The following is a 24,531-nucleotide window of genomic DNA, read 5'->3' on the forward strand; positions in this document are numbered from 1 at the left end:
GCCAGCCTTCCTCAGCAAAAAGAGGAGGATTGGCGGCAGATGTTAGCTCAGGGCTAATCTTCCTCAAAATAAATAAATAAATAAAAAGCATTAAAGAAGATACATTTGGATTATATTTAGATTTACTGAAGTTATGTTTCTGAGTCATTTGAGCTAAGAATAGCTCAAATTCTCACTCACAGTGAAGCTTCTGGCTACTTCTATCCCAAAGCTCTAATCTGTAGACGAAATGTAGTGAAAATCTCCTGATATTTTGGCACCTGTATCCCTTAAATGGTAACTCCACCATTTTATTCCATAGCATCTTTAGTGTATTTTTATCACTGTACTTGGACGTTGTCTGGACATTTCCCGTTTGTGTATTCCTCAAGTGCTGAGGCTTCCTCCTCCCTGTATCTTCCCTCTGACCCTATGAATGTGATGGCAGATCTCCGACACCCCACCATGTTTTGTCTATGTTGCAAGCACAAATTACAATATTTTATTTAATTTGTGTGCTCTCGAAAGAGTTTAAGGAGATGTTGCTTATTTATGGAGTTGAATTTTCAGGATTAAATATAAATAATAGTGCCATGGCACCTTGGAGTTCTTGTGATGCTCACTTATTTTTGGTTTTACGTAGATGAGTGTTGATCTGAGGATTTTTCTGTTAGTCTGGTTCATTGCTATGGTAAGGAGTAGCATTTCCTTTTTTTAGGATGCTTATGACCTTGTTAAATAGCAGTCCAAAAATCATGTGGCTTGTTTTGATTTTAACCAAAGTTACAGCTGCCTAGCTGTAAAGCAGTCGGTTTCTCTTATTATGACTAGTTCTTCAACTTGTACTGTTTTAAATTGCCTGCAATTAGCATATTTCAACCTTATTTTTAGGTTTAAATTGCAGTGTGAGAGTGTACTCTCCTCTTAGCTAATTAGTGCTATCAAGGAACAGTAGGTTACCTCATTAGTACCATGTGCATTTAATTAAAGAAGAGAAAATTGGAGTTAACCTCATAGTTAATATTTTCACAGAGTGCTACAATGCCAACACCTTCAATTGGAGTCACACCCCTGTGTATCTAATTATGCACTGGTGCCAAATAAGGTTAGCAAGGGTACTACAAGGCTGTTGACAAAATAATTTAGATGAAAACGTGTTTGTTGGATTCTGACAGTAAAATCTAACTTGAACATTTTTTCCCTAGTCTTCATCTGCTAGCATCAGGTGACATACGTCTTCATAGGAAGCTGAAAGAAAAAGATATTTTGGAAGCCATTTTTCCTGTTTGAATTAATGTTGCTCTTATCTTGAAGAAAATGGCATATAGTCATGTAAAGCATATACAATCCATTTCTTAAACAGAGCCCCTGAACTTCAGAGATGTATTCGAAAAGAATTATTTATAAGATGTAATATTTACATGCATCAAACCACTACAAATACTCCCTGACACCCCTACCACCTCCTTCGCTGCTTTTTTTCTTTTCTGATATAATTTCCCTTGTGTATCTTGTGAATGGGGATCGTCTTTTCATATCATACATGAAGTCTAAGGATGCGTTGTCACATAGTCTATTCAAATGCAGTGTAATCCTTTTGCCCTTCAGACAAAATCTTTGAAATGTCTAATGCTACTTAGGTAAAAAATGACATTCCTTGTCATTTATCAATAAATAATCACTTTGCTTTTACAGATAAAAATGCAAACTATACATTTGAGTGTATAGAGTAGTTTACAATACAAACGGCACAGTTCAACAGGTTTTAGCAGAGATTATGGAGTTTGGCTCCGTAGTCTTAACTATATATTTAATGGCAATATTTGTGTTATAATAATGCTTGGCCAAGGCAGTTTGTTTAAAGAGATTCTTGTGATTGTTCTCACATTCCATGAGAAGACAGGATTTATGTTCTTTGTATTGATTATGATTGACTACAACTCCGCAGTTACCTTTTTCAAAAAATCATTAAAGTTTTAGCCATCCCATACTGTAAAATCACAGTACCATTTAAATCTGTAGGAGTATTTATTGACATTGACCATAACTTTAGCTTAGAAATGGGAAGGGAGATTTCTAAGTCAAGATCACAGTAGATAATCAACGAATTTTTTGGTTGGTGGTTAATTTGTTATGTTCAAATGTTCAACGTCACATCTGCCAAATTATTCTTATTTTTAAAACCTATATTATTATAAGTGAGACAAAGATAGAATAGTCTTGTCTACCTTGACCTACCAAGAAAATAATCCAAAAAATATTTTTAAATGATAATGTGAATTATTAGCATAGACCTTAAGGTTGAAAAAAAAAAAAGCCAACTCCTGATTCTCTTTGTTTAATCTAGGAATTGCTTCCAGAAACAAAATTATGTGTCTGTGGCCACTCTTCTGGTGATGGGCATCCTCACAACACATTTGCAGTAAGTTACATTGGGCAATTAGAAATTTGGCTGCTGAGCACAAGGCCATAGACCCAATCCCACTAATTGAATTATCCGTGATTTTCTATTGGCTACTTCCTTCCATTGATGCAAATAGTCAAGAGATGACTAATGTAAGATATAGATGTAATTAGTTGGTTTTCTGTTACTTCTTATATTCCCACTTCAGTTATGTTTCATCAAGTGTACAGTTCACAGTTTCTCTGAGTTAATGGCGTTAAAGTTTACCTTAAATATATAAAGGCATATGGCTGTATCACCACTACACTTTTCTTGAATTTTAGGAATAATTTCATGAGATAGCATTGATATGCAAAAAATGAGTGGATAGAGATTATGGATAGATACAATCCGTATTTTGGGAGAAAGTTACTGTTCCATGTTCTGCAAGTTACCATATAAATATGCCAAGGCCTTTTTTTTTTTTTACATATTCTGTCACCAGAGTGTAATTTGTCTCTTTATACTATAATATTCAATGAAAATTGCTTTCGTGACCCAGTTCACATACCAGTTAGCCTTGGAAATGAATAGCAATCCTGAAGTGGCCATTCAAGAATTTTTAAATAGAGCAACTTCATGTTTCTATTTAGCATGGATACTATCTGTATTCTTAAGGAATCTCAAATATGTAAGTCATATATTTTCATATATAGAATTTTTGCTTGTTTCCTTAAGAATTGATATATTTGCTTAGTTTACATGGAGTAGAGTATTCCTAAATCGACTCACCCCAAATTTATTATTTTTACTACCCTGTATAAAATATTTCATAATTTATAATTGATCGAACACAACACAGCTAAGGCTCTTATAAAGAGATAATCAGTGTTTTCCTGAATGAAGAATAAATATGTAGTTTCATAGCTTGGTTAAAAAAAGAAAGAGATTTTTCTCAATAAAACTGGTGTCAAATTGATATAGAATGCTGTTCTTTGTGGAAAATATATAAACATGAAACATTTTTTAAAATGTCACATGTGAAACAAAACTAGAAGCAGAAACAGCACTAACGTACTATTTTCTGCAAATAGTGAATGCAGAGGATTGGTAATAAATGTTGTACATAAAAGCAGGTTTCATCATGATCTGAAATTGCCTAGTTTGGGATTTCATTCGATTTTAATCCTAAAGTGTTTGCCCCTCCTAAGCTTTCCTTGCAATTATAATATTTGAAAAAATAGCAAAAATAGTAGTAGTAAATTTTGCTAAAATGATGTGAATTTATGTGAAGGACTAAAGTAATCTTAATTTCTAAATGTTCTCTGTATATTTTGAAGGAAGGTAAATTTGAGTTAAACTTCAAAAATAACCGTATACTTTAACTTGATAAAAAAGATTCATCCAAAAATATACTTTAAAAAAACAGTGCATTAAAAATGGAAGAGGCAGTCTTCCTAAATACTTTTTTCTAAAATAATCCCAATGGAAAAATTGTTTTCCTTACACTGAAGAGTGAGCTGGCTTACCTAATAATAGTGTTTGTTCTTTATCTAAAACTACCTCTACCATTTAAAAAAAAGTTATTCTCTATTCTACTGATGTAAAAATAAATCAACAGCATCTGATCTTTATATTTTCACTGACATATTTTAAGAAAGAAAATGAGCCACAGAGAAATTAAATGACTCACCAGAGGCCATGTAATTTATGAATGGCAAAGCTGAATTTATGGCCCAAGTTTGTGATCACCAATGTATTGGTCTTTCCAAAGGTATGCCAAATTGTTCGTGACTGCCTTGAGTCTTGTGTTGAATAGGGGTCTGAGGTTATTCCGTGTGTCTGAGACTGCAGTTAGTCTCCAGGACAGAAAGAGTACCAGGATGAATTAGTGAGGTCTGCTGTGGCTGGTGGGGAAAGAGAGCATGGCAGTGCTTGGACCAGGTGTTTGCCGTCCCTGCAGCGCAGCAAAGTGAATACTTCAAATTACTCACTGAGTGACTTTGTAAATGATGTTTCTTGGCTTCACAACACAAAGGAAGCATTGAAAATTATTAAGCAGGTGTTTATTTTCCTTTATTGATTACATTAGATATCAACTTTCTGCAAGCTAACAAGGCTACGTAATGTGACTTAAAATCAAGATGCAAACTAAAAGAAATACTATTTATTATTCATAGTTGACAATTTCAGTGTTATGGGCGTGGCTGTCTCTTAGTATTTATTAAATTTTATGAGTACCAGTATGCTGAGAGGTACTCCACTAAGTCTGGAGCACCATGAGTTTACTCGTGGGCTAAAAGGAAGAACAGTATAGAAAGGATGTCTAGGGATACCTAAAGCCCACCATGTTCCTGTATAATCTATGTAACTGGCATTTATAATAAATTGTGAATCATTGTGATAGTTCTCAAATTTTTGAGAGATCTTACATAATGCCCTATCAATGGATTAATTTAATATCATACGTACTATGTCCATGGTTGATCAACTTTCCTGAATAAAAAGCCAAAATTTTCAGGCATGTGTTCCAAAGTGGCAGATTACATTAATTTTCACTCCCTCCCCTTTCACTTAAAAAATCAAAATTCTGTAAGTTTATTAAGAAGCCTGAAGTAAACTGCCATAAATTTCAGGGGGAAAAAGTCACTTAAAATTACCAAATGTAGCTTAAAACTCAAATTACCTTAAAGAAGTAAGTAATGTTACATATTTGACATTAAACTTGTCAAAAACTCTCCATTATACCATTGTCTTTCAAGTATTTATTGTATCAAGTTCCGAATAAAAGATGCAATAAAAATATATTTTAGCAGAGTACTTTCTGGTCTTGTGGTATGCAAGTAGCCATCAGACATTAGCCATCACCTGAGTATCGTGCCTCCTTATTGTCATGTTGTTGAACAGTAGTGATACTTTTGTGTACCCCCTAGTAGACTCTATTTATTGTGCCTCTGCTCATTCATTGGCATACTGGATGGTTGTAATTGTACTGGCTTATATCATCTCTACCTGAAAATTATAATCGTAAATTCTGTCTACCTGTTGTATTTAAAAGAAATGTTTGGGCTCCATAAGTTATGTGTTTTTAATATTCTAAGAGTAATAATATAATATCCTTATTATAACTTTGATTTTTATTGGACCAAGCATTAAGTTCTGACTTTAGAGGACAAAAATATGAGAGTAAGAGAGCTTCATTGTGAGAGATTACTTTTCAATACTTGCTTTTTACACTCATTTTTTTCAAATGGTGTATATTTAACTTTAATCTGGAAAAGTCTTCACTTATTTTACTTTTCTTTCAAACTTTAGTAATAGGATAGATGCCTTTCTTTTTTCCCTCGTAGATCAGACAGCTTTGAAAATGGCTAACTCTGTCAAGATCCTAAACTTCACAGTCTTTGGCTCCCTACCATGCAATAGTAACCCAAGTTCACTCCCAGTAACTAGGCCCTGTTTACACCTCATCTGCCTGAATGGCTTCATTAATACCTACCTGCAGATAATCTTGTTGTTAGTCTTGCCTACAGGTTTTTACCCCTAAGTGAATACTGTTTTACATAGGACTCTGCCTGTTAGCTGTAAGTGCTAAGGCAATTATGTTGAATGCTTAGAGTCTTTGTCTTTGGGGTGTTATTTTCAAAACCTTTGGCATTGGGTCAAATGAATATTTTTGCTGAACAAGATTTGTTGGACATACAAACTAAAATTGAGCTTTGGCTGGTCTTGGTCCAGCTAGTTTATATCCCATTCAAATTATATTACATTGACTACTTTGGATCTTTCCCTCTACAGATCTTTATTCTGTTATGATTGCCCCCTGAATGTTTCATTTTGATGGGAAGTGTGGACTGGAGGAAATAAGAAAAGGGGATAGTGATGATTTTTAAGAATCTCTTCCATTCCAAATTCATCTCTCTTTTTAGGCTTTACATACATTCTAGCCAAGTAATAGCACCAAATAATCTATCCCAAGGGCTCTAAAATCAGCTTTCTAGATTGAATACTGAGCAAATTACTAGACCTTTTTAACTTCATGCTTTCAATCTGTAAGATTAGTATCTACCTCATAGGGTGGTATTGGGATTAAATTTGATAACCTCAAAAAGTACTTAGCATGATGACTAACACATACAATGTATGAAGTAGATGTTCAAGTCAGTATCTGTAGTAGCATCAGTATACTCTTGCTTGGACTAAAAATGCAATTCTATTTGATGTAAATTTAAATATATATTTGGTATTAACTTTAAATAAGAGGCACTGGGTCTTGTACCTTGGGTCATGGCTAAGATGATGGAAATGTTCTTTACTGAGAGGAAAGTCTTTACATTCATTAATTTAAGTTGAACACTGACTTATTCACTCACAAAAATCAGTGTTATCTAAATGTATTCTGATTTGTTGGGCAGAACATAGCTAAGTGGAAGAGAAAGAACCCTGCCTCACCAGACCTAAATGATGTCCTTCTGGCAGCCAAGGAAAACTGTGGTTAAAGAATGTGAGGAGAGCCAGCCCTGATGGCCTAGTGGTTAAAGTTTGCAGTACTCTGCTTTGGCAGCCTGTGTTCGGTTCCCAGGCGTGAAACCACATCACGCGTCTGTCAGTAGCCATGCTGTGGTGGCAGCTCACATAGTAGAACTAGAAAGACCTCCAACTAGAATATACAACTATGTGTGTGGCCTTTGGGGGAGGGGGAAAAAAGAGAGGAAGATTGGCAACAGATGTCAGCTCAGGGCAAATCTTTCCCAGCCAAAAAAAAAAAAAAAAATTAGGAAAAGTGATTGTCCCCTCATTTGTTTGTATCTAGTTAGGACACGTGAAAATATGTGTTAAAAAATACATGTGGTAGTGCCAGATTACCTCCAATGTCATTTTTTCTCTATTATAGATGTATTGGCAGAGACCAACCCAGAGGTAAACATAAATTACTACTTAGTAGTAATATTGATAATTTTAAATGACATGCTGAAGACAATCAACCAGGGACAATGTTATGGTAATTTTTTAGAGAGTCCTTTCTATAAGACCTATGTTGCAAGATTTAAGTCTTTGCTATTAGTGTAAAGTTGTGTTAGTATAAATTTGAATTTACTATGAAGCAATACAAATTATATTTGTTAATTCATCATTTTCATTTTGAGTAGTTTTTACTCACTTTATGAAAGTATTAGTAGTATACTAGGTCCTTTGGTATGAAATAGACATTAAGATAATCAAATATTTCGAACACTTATGTTACAGCTGATTTTGTTAATGCCATAAAGCTACAATATAGTGACCATATTTAGGGCTACTATTAAAAACCTACCAGATTCTTCATGGAAAATAGAATACAAGTTTCTGTTTTTAAAGCCTTGGTTGACATTCGTATGCAACTTCTTGATTAGTCTTTTTCTTTCCTAGTGTAATTTAAGATATTAATAATTAGCTTTACACACCTCACTCAGCTGGGATGTGGCTCCCTGAGCTTAGTTCGTTCTAGGCACCTCTCCTGAGTGATTGCCTCTCACCTTCTATTTATTGCAATATTTGAGACTGCCATGAATTCTCTTGATGTTGGTTCCAAGAAGGACCAGTAGCAGAGCTTTTTCAATGGAGACTCCTCTTTGAAATTTATAATGAATAATTTACTCCCCTTGATGATTCAGCAAAGCATTAGTATGGCAGAAATCAGGGGCTGATGAAAGGATTATTTATTTAGTTGTCTGGTTTTGTTGTTAATATATTTTTCATCAAATAAATTGATACAGGTGCTAGGATGTGTATGTGACAATAATGTGAATTTATGGTGCCCATTTGGACAGACTATATTTTTCCTTTCACATTTTAAAGTTATTTATAATGAGCTATTAGTGATAGTCTCTACAAATATGAAATATAATCTGCATTAACTTCTAACAGTTCACCCTATAGTTCTTGAATATTTCTGAACATCACTTACGAAATGTGTATTCCATATTTGTTATTTGTATTTCTGTTCCTTGTATATTTCCACGTCATCTTAGCATCAGTGAAAGGCACAGAAAACAAGACTTCCTAGTGTATAAATCCTCATGACTTGTGAGTACGTGCACACACACACAAACATACATACACATGCATATCTCAATGACCCATTGTGTAAAAGAATGTGCATGCGTTTTTATTGCGTTCTATCTGCAATTCATTTTTCTTTCTCTTCTTTTTGAAGTTAAATTTTTTACATTTGTAATTTTCATTAGGCCAATGAATTATTTGTTATGCACAAGATTAACAAACTATAAAATCAAATTTTTATCACCAGCACCATTCGTATGGCAATATAGTTACTTCGAAAACATTTCTAAATAACTGAATTGTTCATATAATTTTATATATAATATATAAATATATATATTTATATACATTATATAATATAATAATAATATATAGCATATCACATAAAGAGGTATGTGATTCCCATTGACATTAAAACTTAAACCTGAAACTGCATGCTGTACTTAAATCTTTATCCAATGCAGTGCACAAAGCTCATTATTATCAGAGTTCTGTCATGCTATAATCATATAATCCACCATACAACTTAGATGGAATTGCACTTGTTTACTTCCAGTTAATTATATTCCTTAACATAAGGATAATAAATTTGGTGCAAATAGATTCACACAGCTGATAAGATAAAAATAAAGTTTTCTACCAAGTTAAGGATTTCAAGATGGAACTTTTGCCGTATTTAACATTAAAGAACAGCATGAAGTGCTCAGGCTCTTGCAACCGTGTTCCTAAGCTCTTTTCCCTGAAGTCATAATTACCATTCCAGCATATTTTCCTCCCATTCTCTCTTAAGAGAGATAGTATGAGATATTTTGTAATGTTGGCAGAAGTAATCTACCTTTCAAATCCAGAGTACTGGTTATAACATCATACTCCAGATTACATAGTTTGCATATTTAATATTTTAAGAATAACAATATATTATCTTAGTTTTAATTTAGAATTTTACATGTAAAATTTTGTTTAGTCTGGCTTAAAACAGACAATATAGAATGAGAGTAAGAGAACTTAAGAGTTCTTACTCATGTACTCTTAAGTAAGAATATCTTAAGAGATATGACAGTGAAGGAGAGGCATCAAGTAAATATCTCAGAGATAAATTCTCATTAAATCAAGCATAATTCTTAAATTCACATGTGGTTGTGTAATTTTAGAGGAAGAGAGTGTTGCAAAATTATGTCATCAAAATTTGGTAAATAAGCTTAAAAGTTTAGGAATTTAATATTTCTAAATCATCACGTATGCATACCTAATGGATGTTTTTCTGATAGCTAAGTAATTAATACAAAATTAAAGAAATAAAATAATATGAGTAACAGAGGTACTGTTGTTTTATCCCTATTTCTGCCTAAATCCTTTGCCTGTAAGTTGCATATCTCTTAAACACTCTTATATTAAGGCTGGAAAATATACTCTTTTTGCATGTCCACCCTTGTCCCTTTATGTATTACCTGAGTAGTCACTCTGCTTTATTAGAAGTGTTGTACCCTGTTACTGCATTGCCAAAACAAAGAGGAGGGGATATCTACCCAACATGTGTTTCCATCTTATATGGACTGATAGAATCTTTTAGCTAAAAGGAGCCTTATGGTTCATCTATTCAACTCCTTTATTTCATAGTGGAGAAAACTAAAGAATCTAAGTGATTTCCCTAAATATCTCTCCATTATTAGTTGAATTCAAAGGGGAGCTATTCATGATCTGATAGCTCTTTAGTTTTGAGCCATGCTTGGTATGTATTAATTTTGGCAGCCTGTGTATTTTAATTTTAATTCTATGTATCTGTGAAATAAGGAAATCACTCAGTTTTTCCAAATGTTGCTAGGCACGTTTACCTATGAAAAAGTTTCGAAAACCAGATTTCATGATTACTTTTGACATTACCACGTGTATTACTTGACTAGTTGTGGTTTGTTGAGGACACTTTTAGGGTCTCAATCAGACCTATGAGAGAGTTTTATTTATAAGTTGAGGTTTTAGAAACGAAGAGTTCTAGGATCTTCAAGGATTCCCCCAGAAACATTTTAAAGTGAATAATAAAATCCCTGACTGTTGATTTTTGCTTACATAGGACTTCAGCTAGAAAGAAGACACTTTTTTAAAGGTATACAGGGCATTCCTAATTTGGTTCCTAACATTTAAAGGAATAAGCTTAATGGTTACAAGGTTTCAGTACTTTACAGTCATTTTCCCTTTATTTAGACTACACATCCAAGCAAGATCAGTAGCTCTATGGAGGAACAAAGAGGCTTTCCCTGGCTTTTCAGGTTGTCTGTTTACTGTCCATCTGACAAATAGTATGTCTTCACAATTGAAAATAAGTGATTCGCAGGTCTGTTATGCCATCTTAAAATACAAAGAAAAGAGGACAAGACTTTAAGACTGATATTGAAATATCAAACATTTAAATAGGTAAAGCTCAGAATGGATGCTTGAATTGACTAGATGAAAACACTAAATACGTAACATACAACTTTGATCTTGTAAAATATATTCATAGCACTTGTTGTAAATTGACTGCTGAAAGCTATAGAAATGAGAACAGAGATTAGAATTCTGTTGAGAAATTGTGATTCCAAAAAAGTCCTAAAAAGTACCTGGAATGATCAATTCCACCCTTGTTAATTAGCACATATTTTTTTATTGATAGCATCGCAGGATAAATAATTGCTCCTATTCCTATTTCTCGTGACTTGTACAGTCTTTAATAGCTGCCCAATTTCTGCTGAATAAAGCTTTATAAACCTAAGCCTTGTAATAATGTGCCCTCCAAAATTTGGGCTCTTTTTTCTTTCCCAACCTTATCCCCTACTATTTCACAAACAAAAACTTTGGGTCCTGGCTGATGTATCTAGTCTCTGTTCGCAAATATAGAATATTTTAAAATTTTTTCTATTCCTTTTCTTATGTTATTAGCACTCTGTAGCCTCCTCTCTTCTCTTCTGCTTATCAAATTCTACTGGTTATACAAGGCTCAGCTCAATTACTATCCCACATGAATGGTTTTTTACCAATGTAGTTTACACTTAGTCACTCTTTTGATCTTGTTATGTCTGTATTATCCAATCCACACTTTGGGACCTTTTCTTACACACACCCCTGGGACTCAGTCCATTCAACACATATTCACTGAACATATACTATGTATAAGTCACAACGCTACAAAAAGTTTTCACTAGAATGATAAGTAATCACCTACATTTAAGAAGTTTAGACTATGAAGACAGGAAATATATAATTTAGGACTCAAAAATCAATGCAAACTTTTGTAAAAAGAGATTTAATCATCATTCTAAGGAATTAGGGACAGGTAGATGGAAGAGGTTTATTTGAGGTAAGGTTTTGAAACAAAGCAAAACAGAAGTTCATCACACTAGAAGTGTGGAGAGCATTTCAGACATTGGGAACAGAATAAGCTAAGTTACAGAAGAGAGAAAAGAAAAGGATAGGTAGTTTTCAAGGTAGAGAATCTATCTGGGGCATTGGAGAGCATTATGGGGAAATGTTGGCATCTGTAGTCTTTAATTCTATGGACCATGGCCAAAATTTGAAGCTTTGAATGGCTTTTTTTAGGATCTTAAATATGTTGTGAGATGTTGAGCAATGAAGTGGATGTAACATCACTAGACTATCCTATTTTAAGATATCCTTGGGAGCAATAGGAAGAACTGATTGCAACTAGAAAAACATTGGAGTCTATGTGTCTAAGTTAGAGGATGTTGTCCAAAAAGATAATAATGGTAATCTTAGTTAGGAGAAGGACACAATAAGGCAATAAAAAGGCAGATTTAAGAGAGAATACAACACTTCAATTTTACAAGGTATGTGGACAGTAGGAGAAATAAAAAAATGAGATCTCTGGAATTTTGCGCCTGGATATTTGTATTTGGCTGGTTGTGAACCTGGTGCTATCTAGAACACAGGAAGGGCAGATCTGATGGTAGGTAGTAGGTAGGTGGGGGTGATAATAAGTGCTGTTTGAGAAATGATATTTGCGTTGCCAGTGAAATATCCATGTTTGGCTGGCAGTTAGCAATGAGTTGGAGATGATGCACTTTTGGAAGTCGTACCATGTGCAGAAGACTAGTCCATAATATTGAAAGAGATTGTAAAAAGGAAGACAACCACAGAGAAGCTGTAAGACGAGACACTGGGTAAGGGAAGAAAGAAGAATCAAGAATCTAGTCAAGAATCCAGTCAAGAATCTGTAAGACAGTAGAGAACCAGGAGCCAGCAGTCAAAGGACAATAGAAGAGATTTTTTTTAAAAGCATTATCACAGACTGAAGGGTAGTTTTAAGCTGTGGAATGAGGCATGAAGAAAGTCATTAGATTTGTCAAGAGTGTTTTCAAAACCATATAGTCTATGACAGTGATTTGAATGGTAACTAAGAGAGTATATGTAAGAATGACAGGTAGTATACGCTAGTACTTTGGGGAGGATGCTGATTAAAGGGAGATAATAGGATGGGAGCTTGAGAGGCAGTAAAATTGAGGAAAGGTCTTGGGAAGAGGGGGCAGTGGAGATGAAAAGATTAAAAATGCAAGAAGGAAACGATTAAAGAGTTGAAACAAAGTCTGAAAGATGATGAGGAGTATGTTGCTGGCATCAAGGGCACAGAATGTGGAAATTCATCTTTAAAGGGAATAGAAACCCACTCTCATCTGAATTGGATGGAAATTTAAAGGTGCGTAAACTCATAGCTAGGTTATTAATTCTCATATTATTTGTTAAATCTGTTTATACCTTTTGACTCCTGTTGTGTCCCTTTCCCCCAGTGTCATGACATCTAAATTTGAACTTTATATGCCGTTTTAGGGATTCCTGTTTCTAGAACGAACTGTATGAAAGATGGGAAGGGTATATTCATGGTCATTAAAATTTTCTAGTTATAACAGCTTTACTCTCACCACATTTGTTATACTTTATGTTATTATTAGCCAGAAGAATAACTACTCATTTGAGTTAACATTTAGCAACTATTTTCTCATAAGAGACTCTAGTAACATAGTCACAATGTGAGTGTTCTTTCCTTCCCCTCAGAAATTTAAGATGGATTAATCTAAATCTGAAGAATGTTAATTATTTTATGAAACATTTAGATACATTAAGGTTTTAACTTTTTAAGTAATTGCTTACTTTTTAGAAATTAATAAAATAAAGCTTTTCACTTTTTAGAAAAACCTTTTAGTGAAAACAGAACATGTAAATGGAATGAAATATATGCAGAAATATTATGATAGTCTCTTTTTCACTGTATTGACAGTTTTAAATTTTAAAAGCAACCCAATAAACCAATCACTGAAATTGTCTTTAGACATACATTTAACTGCCTAATTCTGCGTTTAGTACTATACGGTATGGATACAAAGATATGACGGCATAACATATCCTTAAATGAAAAAACCTTCTTTTCTTTTTATTCATAAAATCAGAACTAAAGCACAAGGAAAGCATTATAAGTAAATAATATAAAAACGAAAAGACATAAATAGGGGCCCTGCATTAGGGGCCTGTTTATAGCAGTTAATATTTCTGCTTTACAAAGTGAACCTTAAATAGTAGAATTTCAGGAATTGGTGGTAAACGATTGGACGTGTAATATCTCCAAATAGCATTGTGACTTCTGAGCAAGAAGTTTCTATATCATTCTTACCAAAAATAATTCATTTTAACGTGCTGACCAGAATCCTTTTCCATTTTTTAGTTTTCAACTCCCTGCTAAGCAAATCTTTTGAAGCTGTCCAAACTGAAATAAATCCTTTTTCTGTTTGGCCCTTTCCTGGGGTTTTGGTGAAAGTATCAAGTATGTCAGATGGTCATTTTGGCAGAGCCCACTCTGTAAGGTACAGCAACCCTTTGCAGTAATTTTTACTATACCTTTTTACACATGTTTTTTCTCTTGAGGAAACTGAGCATGACTGAGAAGTAAAATAACTTGTCAAGAGTCCCATTTTAGTAAATGATGGAGTCGAGAGCCAAATTCAGTTCTGTCTGACTCCAAGATGTCTCCTTTACGTCAGACCACCTGACATTTTCCTGGGTTTTTTAATTACTCCACACAAACATCGTTTAAAAGAAAGCTTTCCCTCCACCCTCCTCATTAGAAGAATGCCTTAATATTTCAATCATCTTAGCTGCTTTGAACACCTTGACTTCGCTTTTCTCCACCTCCTTATAAACCGGGGATTTTCAGCTCCGCCCACTTCAGACAAGAACACAAAAAGGATTTGACAATCACCAGGCAATGTTCCAACTTATGCTCTCAAAAAATTGATTTTTTTTTCAATTCTGACAACTTCCTATATTTCTCCTATTAGTTTACATTTTCTTATTTTTCTTGAACCAACAGTTTACTCTCATTAACTCTTCTATTCTTATTAAATCTTCTCTTCAGTTTGATAGTTGAAATTCTTATTTGACATTCTAGAGTCTGTGCTATTTTTCTAAACTCTCCCATTCCTACCATGTATCTTGTTATTCCTATTTTTAACTGAGTCTCAAAAATAATCAAAATGTTCACTCTGCACTAAATATGCCCAGGCTTTTCCCACCGCCACACCTGTGCCCGCTCCAGTCGCTCTCTCTTCTCTGCTTCCCGGTGGTAGAGTTCATAGAGCCCGTATCCTGTCCTGGATGAGGTAGTTTCATCTGGCTACAGTAAAATCTGTGGGGAATGCAAAGGTGCTTCACTTTTTTCATTTCTAGATTATGATTACTTTGGGGGAAAATTACTTTGTTTTTCCATTTTCCTTAATGAGAAATGCACGCAAGTGCTTCTAGCACAGTGTCTGGCACATAGTAAGTACTAAAAGAGTAATTTCCTTTTGCTTTGCTTGTGTGCAGTTTTTTTCTTCTGTTGTCCATGGTGCTTCATCTAAATATTTCTTCATAAAATCAGGAAGGAAGTACAGTTTTGAGTGAAAACGTAATGCTAAGCAATATCCAATTTTTTTCTCCATGAACCATCGAATGGTAGTTTTTTCTTACTGAGCAAGAAAAGTTTTGAAGCATGGTAACATTATGAGAAATAGTGAGTCATTAAAGAATGGAGAGAGTTTTTAAGTTTACCAGTCGTTAAATTAGTGTTTCCCAAACTTAGGTAACCATCTGGGCCATATTTTTCTGAGTCTCACCTAAACATAGAGATTTATTATTTTCAGTGGAAGGGTCAGAAAATCTGTATTTCTACAAAGTGCTGCCGATGATTCTGAGGATTAGTCGACACTGGGAAACACTCATTCAAGAGCCTGTCTACACAGTGTGTTCCACGGGCCGACAGCATCACCTGGGAACTTGTTAGAAATGCAGAATCTTAGGCCGCCCTAGACCCACTGGGTCACAGTCTGCACTTGAACAAGATCCTCAGCTAATTCATGTGCTCGTCGAAGATGAAGAAGCACTGTTCCAGAGCAGAGCTAGGAAAAAATGAACATTCTGTCCGTTGTTTTAAAATGCAGATATGTATATAAGTATATATTTAAAGTGCTACAAGATAGTGTGCAAATGCATTTATAATGTAAAGAAATATTTGGGATCTTTATAGTTTGCTGTAATGTTTAATAATTAAAAGTCTGAGGGGCCGGCCCGGTGGCGCAGCGGTTAAGTTTGCACGTTCCGCTTCTCGGCGGCCCGGGGTTCGCTGGTTCGGATCCCGGGTGCGGACATGGCACTGCTTGGCAGCCATGCTGTGGTAGGCGTCCCACGTATAAACTAGAGGAAGATGGGCACGGATGTTAGCTCAGAGCCAGGCTTCCTCAGCAAAAAGAGGAGGACTGGCAGTAGTTAGCTGAGGGCTAATCTTCCTCCAAAAAAAAAAAAAAAGTCTGAGGAAAACACAGTTTTATGCTCTGTGATTATGTTTAGCATAGTTTTCGCTATTTATTTGGCTGTTTTGTATGTGTGTCAAAGACAAAACTGTGCACAATCCAGTTGTTTTGAGCAAATTGTGTTTAAAGGTAAGATAGTTTCAGTAATATCATATTTTCGGAGTTTTGGCTACAAAATGCAACTCACTTGCTTGAGTGGACATTTTACCTGGTAACTCATGACTGTCAGATACAGTGGTTGAACTGAAGAAGGCCTACTTACAGTGTGATGTTAAAAGTTTTGTATCAGTTAGTCTCTGATATGTCCTGTATGTATTTCAGGAGTAAAAAGATTATAGTAAAATCTCTTTATCCTCCCTACATCCCACAAATAATATCAGTTATTGGAAGTAGTTTTAGTGATGTTTACTCTTCTATGAAGATTCCATTTATAAATACCTTATTATCATTTGTTAAATTAAATGACACTTTACAGAATGCTTGATAACTTTAATTCGTGCATTAAATATGCACATATATTTTAAGAATATTTGCATCTTATAATACATTTAATAATGACTAGTCATAGTGTTAGTGGTTAACCATTTCTTTGATTTTATGTGATATTTTTAAAATGAATAAAGTGCTTCCATATGTTATATTAATTTAAATTATTTCTATTTCCTGATTCTGAAATGATGATACTATCAGTATTTGATTTGATGTATTTCTATCTTAACTGAGATTTTTGAAGGAAGCTTTTTCCCAGAACCATCTTTTGAAATATATCAAAATGTCAAGATTCTAAACAATGGTTCATATTGTTGTTGTTCTACTTAATGCTTAAAAAAAGTTCTGAGTATTGATTACTATAAACAATTTCTCTTGAACTCCCTCAAAATTTCTTGCTTTTGCCATGCATTTGTAAATCATAATTTGTGCTAGTAAAGGCAGTTTTACTAACAAAGTACTGCTAGTTCTAGTATTATTAAAGCCTGATTACACATTACTATTTAAATGCTGAGTTTTGTAGATACTCATTATTTAATTCATATTCAGATTTTAGATATTTCATTATTCTTATTAAGTTCTAGCTTTAATTGTTTGAATGAACGAACTTTAAACACATAAAACCATAGTAATACTTGAAATTGTGACTAATTCAATTAGGTTAGACTGATGTCTGCTGTCAGTATTTTCACCAATATGTGAATAAAATACTTGAGTAAAGGCATAGTAAAGGGTAGAAATACAGAAGTATTTCTTAAACCTGTGTGAGGAGAGGAAGCCATTCTCTCACTGGTTACACAATAGATTCTCAGAGTTCAAATCAGCTGCTGATTTGGTGAGATATTAAAATCCATCATTCTTAGTGTCTTATTGATGATTTTGACATTCTCACCCTCATTTTAAAGTGTCTTTAGTATTTATTTTAAGCTCATTCAGTTTTTTAACCACCTAGTCTCAGCCCCATAGTTGAATTAGATTTTTAAAAAATACTCTAAAAATTAAATAATGCCTGCGCTTGTTTAAAAGGTATATATCAAATGGTCCAAAATGATAAGAAGTGTCTCTTCTCCCCCACGCCCAGAAGGAAACACCATTAATAGTTTCTCTGTTTTTAGGTTTCTTAAAAATAGAAAATACAATACCCTTGCCCTCAGTAAACTTACAGTTCACATATTCCCCAAGATTGTTGCTGTTTGGGGTCTGAAGGGCACTGCTTTTCAGGAGCATTTAACAGTAAACAGGTGGTTAGTTACTGCTTTAGATTTGCCGTTGGAAAGATTTCCAAGCATATTGCATATATGCTAGGAGATGTGCCAGTTCCGGAACTGAAAAGGAGTCCTGAATATTTCTCTTAAGCAGGACATGTTGGCTGTCTCCACCAACTCTTTAAAATAAACTGAATCCAAGCAATGCCGTCTTTGCACCCTAGTGACTGGTTGTAACTCCTACAGCATTTATTATGTGGAACATACTGATTCTATTTCTTGATTTATCAACTATAGATAGAATATGCTTGACTTTCTGCTCTAAAAAGATAAGAAATTTAGTAATTTTCCACCACCACCAATTTTTATTAATTCTATTATTATTTTGAGCTCTTCTAGTGGTTTACTTTATTATGCAAATAATGAACTTAAATATGTATTTTTTTTTCTGTCTGTCGATTCTCTACTATATGATAGCTCTTTAAAAAAACAGCTAGCAGGCTATTTTATTTTGTGAAGTCACTAAAATCTTTCTGAGGATACAAATTAGAAGATTCTTAAAGCAGTCGTCTGTTACCTGAATTACCTGTTTCATTTCTTGCTACTTGTTACATTTGTTAGTCTTTTTCATTCTTTTTAATGCTATTGATTTTCTTCAAGTGCCTAGTGTTGTTTGGTTGTTAGTTCAATATATGAATGAAGGACTAGGCTGAATAATAGGATTAGGAGCTGGGGTATGTTCTCTGCTTGGTTGTGTAGATTTCTTTCAATAATAAGCTTCTCCCTTAAATGGGAATGTGTTGACAGGCAGGCTTCGCTTGAGGGTCTTCACTTTGGGACTGAGCCCACCAAATCGCCAACTTTGCCCAAGTAAAGACAATGTTTCTTTGGCATGGCCAACTTAACGTTGTAAGTCTGTAATTGAGGCTGGGAGTTAGCTCTCAGCTCTGCTCTGCTTATCTTTCACATTCCAACACCATATTGGATGCTTTGTTTTCTTAGACTAGTAATGCGCTTCTCAGACTTCATCCTGGGGGCAAAAGCCATCATTCTGAGGAGGCATGCTCTATTACTTGAAGGGGGTGTGGGAGAAGTAGGCGTTTTACGGTCCTGCAGCCATTCTCAATGGTGGATTTTAATTGCTTCCCCTGATGATTGTACCATGGCCCAGCCTTACCCTTCGTGTTCTGTGGGAAGTAAGAATTTACTACTGGTATTTTGGGCGTCATTTTTCCATGCTCTTTTGTGTGTCAGTCTATGCCCTTTCATCTGCTCACTTTCTTCCCTGTTTCTCAAACTTTCTGCTTTTCTGCTGGCACCTTTCTTTTTCTTCCCCAGCACTGATATAATTTTATTATTGTTAAAACAGAGAGAAGGGAGGGGATTCTAGGGGGTCCTGTGTAAACTTCTCAAGGCTGTTCCTACTGTGATGCTTCTCAGAGATGGATCTATGCAGAGAAGCATTAGAGCCACTCATGACCTTTGAGGAATCTTCTTGCTTGGAAATTCTTTGACAATAGAAGTGTTGGCCAATTCTTTGCTAAAATGTGGTAAGGGTCAGGCCAGTGTGTAGGTTTGACTGAGGAGAAGGATGGTGAATTCGCATCTGGGCAGAAGTGGATAAAGCGTAGGTCTGTGTGTTTTCTTCTTGGCCGTGCAGGAAGTGCCCAGTTGGACAAAGAGGGAAAATTCAGCCAATCTATTTTAAATAAGGCATAATTATTTCGTTTTTAATAAAAGATACTATGATTATTTTGTGTGCTTTTCCTAAGGAAGTCATAGACTCAGAAATCTCAGCAAAAGAAGAAACTTTAAAGTTAATTCAGGACTATGACTCTTCCAAAATTGTTTTACTATTGACACCGTGCCCTTTTTCAAAATGCTTTTTATCCTCAAACCAGTCTAGCAATCATCTTCTTTCCACATATCTCAAAGGTCTCTTAAAACTACTGCTTTATATCCAAGATTTTCTTGACTAAAATAGAGTGGGTTAAATTCTGTTATGCCTGCTGCATGAGGTGCAGGCGTTGGACAGTGATTAACTTAACTATAGTTCATTCACCCAAACTGTGTAACTGGTTAAGTAGGTTTTTCAATGATTGACTTACTGAATTTGTTACACTTTTACTGTTATTCTGTATTGATCAATGCAATTAGCCCTTGAACGTTTATCTAAAATTTAGTGTAAAATATTTTTGGAGATTATTTCTGTCCAGCCAATTAAATAAGATTAAGTTAGTGGCAGCACTAGAGTTTTTAGTAATTACAAAATGTTTGAGAAAAATTGTGGCAGTAATTATTATATTGACCTACCTTATAGTGAATTATGTTCAGTATATTTTGAGTGGAAGCCAGGTAGGGACTTGTTTTCAAAGAGTATGCTCCCTCATCAAAGAGTGTGATCCCCAGCTGAGACCTTAGACTTAGGTTCAGCTCCTGGGTCTACTGTGGATATATATGACCTCTAGAAAGGCATTTTATCTCTCTGGGCATGGATCTCAGTGTATAAAATGGGGATAATATTCCTGATCTGACTGTGGACCATGATCCCAGAAGCTATATGCAGGGTTGCAGTGTGGTTATGGATATGGGCTTTTCTTGCACAGCCTGCAGTCTCCTTAAAAGGCCATGTGTTTCTCCCAAGCGTTCTCTGCAGCCCTGTCCATAGGTCCATAGAATGTTTTACTATGATGAGTGTATTCTATATCTGCACCATCCAACAGAGGAACCACTAGCCATATGTGCCCGTTGAACCTTGAATATGGCTAGGGTGATTGAGGAACTGAATGTTTACTTTTATTTAATTTTAATTTACTTAAATTTAAGTAGCCATATGTGTCTAGTGGCTAACATATTGGACCACGTAGGGAGAAGATAGAAATAACTGAGATGCTATTACAGTATTTCTTAAATATAGATATAGTTCCCATGAGATTTGAATCAGATAATAATCCAGATGATAAAACATTTCTCTACATTTAAAAACTACTTTCCAAATTTAAGTTATGATTACATGAAGTAGCACTTCGACATTTATGTGGCATTCTTGGTCGAGAAATTATTTAAAGACAGTACCTTTTTTAATTTATGTAATTCTCAAAATAGTTTTCACATGTATTATTCTTATCAGTAATATTTTTACATTATTATTTTGATCTCATGTTTAGCAATGTGCATATCTAGATCACTGGAATAATCTGTTGTATCCCTTAATTTGATTTAAAATGAAACACATACCATAGGAAATAAGAGTTCCCACAAACATAATGCCATTTATTTAGGAAGACTTTTTTTTTAAGCAAATACAAATGGTTATTCTTAATTTATATTCCCCTCTTCACCTCTCATGAGATAACGTCGCTCCCATTTCTGCTGAACTTATCATGTCCTATTTTCTTTACTGATCTATTTTAATCCAAATCTGTAAATATTGCCCTCCTTCTTGATTAGCCTTTATTCTCTAGATTTACTTTCAAGTAGTGATAATAGTCTATAACTACTTTTAACCTGTCCCTTTGGACTATTAAGGATTCTGCATTTAAGGATATATTGTCTTAGAACAATGGATATTACAATAATAAAAGTACAAGTAACATATCTAAGAAGATGAAAGTGATGCAGCATTCTATTATGTTAAAGATTGGCGTCTTTTGACATCAATTTGATATTTCTGTGAATGTCCATTCACCTCAAGTGGTTTCTTCAAATAATGAGTTAGCTCTCATCTTTCCTTGCAATAAATTGAGACACCAAGTTCATCTTTGTGGACTGAATGATAAAACATTTGAGGGTCATCTGAGCTGTCCTTTGTTTTTATTCTCTTTGGTTTTGGTCAGTCGAAATACCTTTCTTTGTCCAGTTCTTTGGATTCTGTATCAATAAATTCTATAAGGTTCAGAATATTGAATGTTAAAAATCATAGAGTTGAATAGTTTCTGCTTTGGTTTTATTTCCAGTTATTTAAAAATAGAGGCTTTAAAGTATACTGTGCAGTTTTAAGTTAAATGATTTCAAACAGTTTTTTCAAGGAATTTTTAGGTATCTTTGTAAAACTTCAGTTTTGACAAAGTAAGAAATACAGATAAGCAAAAAGAAAAAAAAATCTTATCCCCCCCAAGTTTTAAAGTAGCCCAGGAAAATATTCCAAATTTAGATTGTGTGTGTCTGTATCTGTGTGTGTATATAGGTTCACATCCTTAATTTTTTTCTAGATTGCAATCATCAAAGAATTGCTGGATCAAAATGTAAACATATTTTTGGTACACACTTCCATTTGGAAAGTTAGTACCAATTTACAGAACAACCAGCCAAACTTGCCCATTTTATTTATGGGCATGCCCATTTCCCTGTTTCTTTGTCAACACTAAAGATTATCTAGTTTTCTATCTTCCCTAATATGACCAATCAAAAAAAGGACTTCTTATCATTGTTTTAATCTGAACTTTCTTGACGATTGATGAAGTTAAATAGTTTTCCATAACTATAGACTATTTATATGTCTTTAGATAAGCCAATCGTATGGAAATATGCATTTTGACTCTTCACATATAAGTATTTCCTACATTTACTTGGTCCCAGATCCTCTTTTGTACAGAGTGTCTTGTTTCCTATAACTCAGTTTTCAGAAACACTATTGTACACTATGTAATAGCATATTTAATTACTAGAATTTGTATAAAGAATTTAGCTAGCAATCAAATGCATGAGATTGAAGAGAAGCAGCTTGCAAAGCAAACAGATTCTATCCTTCATTATTTATGTGATGCTAAAATAGTGTAGACCTTACATAAATATTTATCCATTATTGACCCATTAAACATTGGCAAGTTATGTCTTTAAATATTATGAAAGTCTTTACTTAAATTTATTTTTAAAAGTTTCCATGTCCCTTTTGGAAGCATTTCTATTGAGTGAAGTTACAAGGATTTATTTTATAAAATAAACATCTTTCAGAAAACTGAAGATACAAATATACATATATTTCAAAAGGCAAATAATAACATAGTTGGTTTATTGTTACATATTACAGTGTGGCCTGTTTTAACCATATATATTAACATGCATTCTCCAATAATCAGTTTAATTATAATATTTAAATAATTTCTACATAATTCCTGTATATAATGAAGTATATTGAATGCAAACTCTTTTAAGAAAAGAAATCCCAAGTCCACCTATTAAATTTGTTAAGTGTCGTGTGGGGTTAATGGGAGGCTGGGTTGAGGCAGATCATCTACCTTGGGCTACCCACCCCCCCTCCCCCTCCCCCCAACTTAATTAGGCTGTCAATCACAATTAGTAGTGTTATACATTTTTCACAGCTGCCTGATCAGTGCTTTGTTTCAACCAAGCTTAGCAAATGGATGACAGATTGAATGTATTGTTGATCGGGGAAAGATACTGACTGTGTTGAATATTCTCACTCTGAAGCTCTTGCATTGTTACATAACTTATACATAAAGCAAAATGAGTAAGGTAAACGAAATTAAACAAGAAGGTTTCAAAAACAGAAAATAACAAGTGAGAGCCAATAAATGGGATTATTTAAACCACAAGCATTGGGGAGCAAAACCTTTGCTTCCAATGTTTCCTTGAAGGCCTCTGAAAGGTGTCCGATATTTAAGCAAAGTCTTTATTCATAAGAAAATGCATATGTTGAAATTATATTGTTGACACCTCCTATGTGGGCCCAACTTCTATTAAAACTCTAAAGACTGAATTGAGGTTTTACTTACTTTTTAAATGCCAGCAGATAGAATCAAGTCTGCATTGTATGGACCTGGATATATATTTTTATATTCACTAGCTAAAGATATTTTCTCAAGGTTGTAAACTGCTTGCAGAAAAAGAAAAAATCAAAATCAAGAAGTGGCAGACATTTTTTTTTAAACAGTGATTTCAAATCCAGTGCTTCCACCTTTAAGACTCTGTTCATCTTTGTAAGGAGCAAGTGCATATTATTTATAACATAATGAGCTTATATTATGAGGAAACAGTCATAATAAGGAATAGGCACCCTTATGATTCATAAAATTGATTATATAATACTGCCCTAATTGGTCATTCCTGCCTAGTAACTGAGAGAAAGGTGAACATGCCATGCTATTTTAATTTCTCTATCTTAATTATAATACTCTCCTGCCATAGGCTTTACAGTATTAACTTCCCATGTTGTAATTAACCACTACATATCTATATTAATTTTCCTATTTTCTTGAACTCGCAAACCTTTTTAATTATATTATCAGAAAGAGAATAGTATTAAACACTTACCTGAACACAGATCTGTGTCTCCAATGAAATAATACTGATCTCAGAACTTTCTACCTAAAAAGACTGAAGATTCTTTTTTCCGCAATCTAGAATAGTTCTTTTCCTGAAAGGAGTTTACAGTAATTTCATCAACAAGAGGCAATATAGATACCCAAATACCAAGTTGGGTAAACAAAGGGTAGAGATATTTATGTTGGTATATAAGAGAGGTAAATGGCTCTGTAAAAACTTCATTCTTTTATTCACAATGAGTTGAATGTCAGATAAGGGGCAAATATTCTGTTTAGCCTTGCAAGAAAAGAAACCCATAAGGCTGATCTCCATTAAATTACAG

At 34.2% G+C, this 24,531-nt stretch overlaps 1 protein-coding gene across 50 annotated transcripts in view; it reads left to right on the top strand.

Moving 5' to 3' along the window:
• Nucleotides 1-24,531, top strand: part of FOXP2 (forkhead box P2) — a 509,955-nt gene that overhangs the window by 393,893 nt on the left and 91,531 nt on the right. For 23 of the 50 annotated variants that reach the window (XM_070264896.1, XM_070264901.1, XM_070264902.1 and 20 more), the window contains one exon: nucleotides 2,327-2,401. The exons of the other annotated variants lie outside the window; for them this stretch is intronic. In XM_070264896.1, the coding sequence (XP_070120997.1) occupies nucleotides 2,327-2,401 (75 nt within the window). The remainder of the gene's footprint in view (nucleotides 1-2,326; nucleotides 2,402-24,531) is intronic. 50 annotated transcript variants of the gene reach the window in all.

This window comes from Equus caballus, chromosome 4 (genome assembly GCF_041296265.1).
Source record: "Equus caballus isolate H_3958 breed thoroughbred chromosome 4, TB-T2T, whole genome shotgun sequence".
NCBI classification, from domain to species: domain Eukaryota; kingdom Metazoa; phylum Chordata; class Mammalia; order Perissodactyla; family Equidae; genus Equus; species Equus caballus.